At 37.0% G+C, this 1,134-nt stretch overlaps 1 protein-coding gene across 1 annotated transcript in view; it reads right to left on the reverse strand.

Moving 5' to 3' along the window:
* The window catches only part of galnt9 (polypeptide N-acetylgalactosaminyltransferase 9), a 13,952-nt gene that overhangs the window by 4,069 nt on the left and 8,749 nt on the right, over positions 1-1,134 (reverse strand). The window contains exon 6 of the mRNA XM_008336584.3: positions 169-286. Coding sequence (XP_008334806.1) covers positions 169-286 — 118 coding nt within the window. The remainder of the gene's footprint in view (positions 1-168; positions 287-1,134) is intronic.

Genomic DNA, 1,134 nt, shown 5'->3' on the forward strand with positions numbered 1-1,134 from the left:
TATATATGCATATATATATACATTCCCATATCTGTACACTATGACCCAGATATATTTGATATGTTCTCCTAAAAAAGTACAGTTAAAAAAAAAACCAACAACCTAATAAACATCCTGACACTGACTGGGTCCTGGCCTGATGAACGGTGGCTCAACATGTGGTCTCACCCTCATCCCCAGCTCTATGTTCTCCCCTCCGTAGACCTCCATTCCAGGATCAAGCAGACCGATCTCACCGAAGTACTCCCGGTCTACCACGAAGGAGCAGCCAATCATAGCAGGAGTTCTAAAGGAACAGAAAAACGGCGAACACAAATACAAACTTCACAGGTTTAGTATTTCTGTAATCAAACTCGGTAAATACATATTAATTAGTTATTCCAGCAGAGTAGATGTTCCTTGGTTTGTTTTGGCTAGGCTACAGAGAACGCTGTGGTGACTGTTGGCTAGGTTTTTCATTTCAACGTTTCCCGTCGTCACTCATTCTTCTTTTGATTTTTTTTTTACAAGGAAGAAGACGACGAGACAAATGAGGTGACATGTGACACCGACACTAAGACGAAGGAAGGGGACTCTGATTAGACGGAAAGGAAACACAGTCAGAGTTGACACGGCTAATTATCACCGTCATTATTATTAATGTTATTACTGTATTATATTTCATATCCCCGATGATTTATATCCAATTCTAAAATTGTCCTGAGAGGTTTGTGGTTTTTTTTCTAAATAATCTATAATAGTATTTTATTTATGAAAAAACTGAATTTGTTGCCAGATTTGTTGTCAAAATAGTGAACGGAACAATATCTGGAAGTCTGGATAACTTCAGGCAAAACATGTTTCATCAAAGTTTGAATTTAGCCCAGGGGTCGGGGGTGACGGGTCGGTCCCTGACCTCTGACCCTGTCCTAGAATAGTCCTGGGGTCCATGGTTTGAACATCTTTTGAGCATCAGAAGAAACGGAAGAATCTACAGCTGTATTGTTTTTATGAGCTGAAGACGTTGAACCAAGATTAAAGTTATATTTGTTTATATTTTGTCAGTATATATATATATATATACATACATATATATGTATATATGTATGTATATTTATATATACATACATACATATATGTATATATGTATGTATA

The sequence above is a fragment of the Cynoglossus semilaevis genome, chromosome Z (genome assembly GCF_000523025.1).
Source record: "Cynoglossus semilaevis isolate Cse_v1.0 chromosome Z, Cse_v1.0, whole genome shotgun sequence".
Taxonomy (NCBI): Eukaryota; Metazoa; Chordata; class Actinopteri; order Pleuronectiformes; family Cynoglossidae; genus Cynoglossus; species Cynoglossus semilaevis.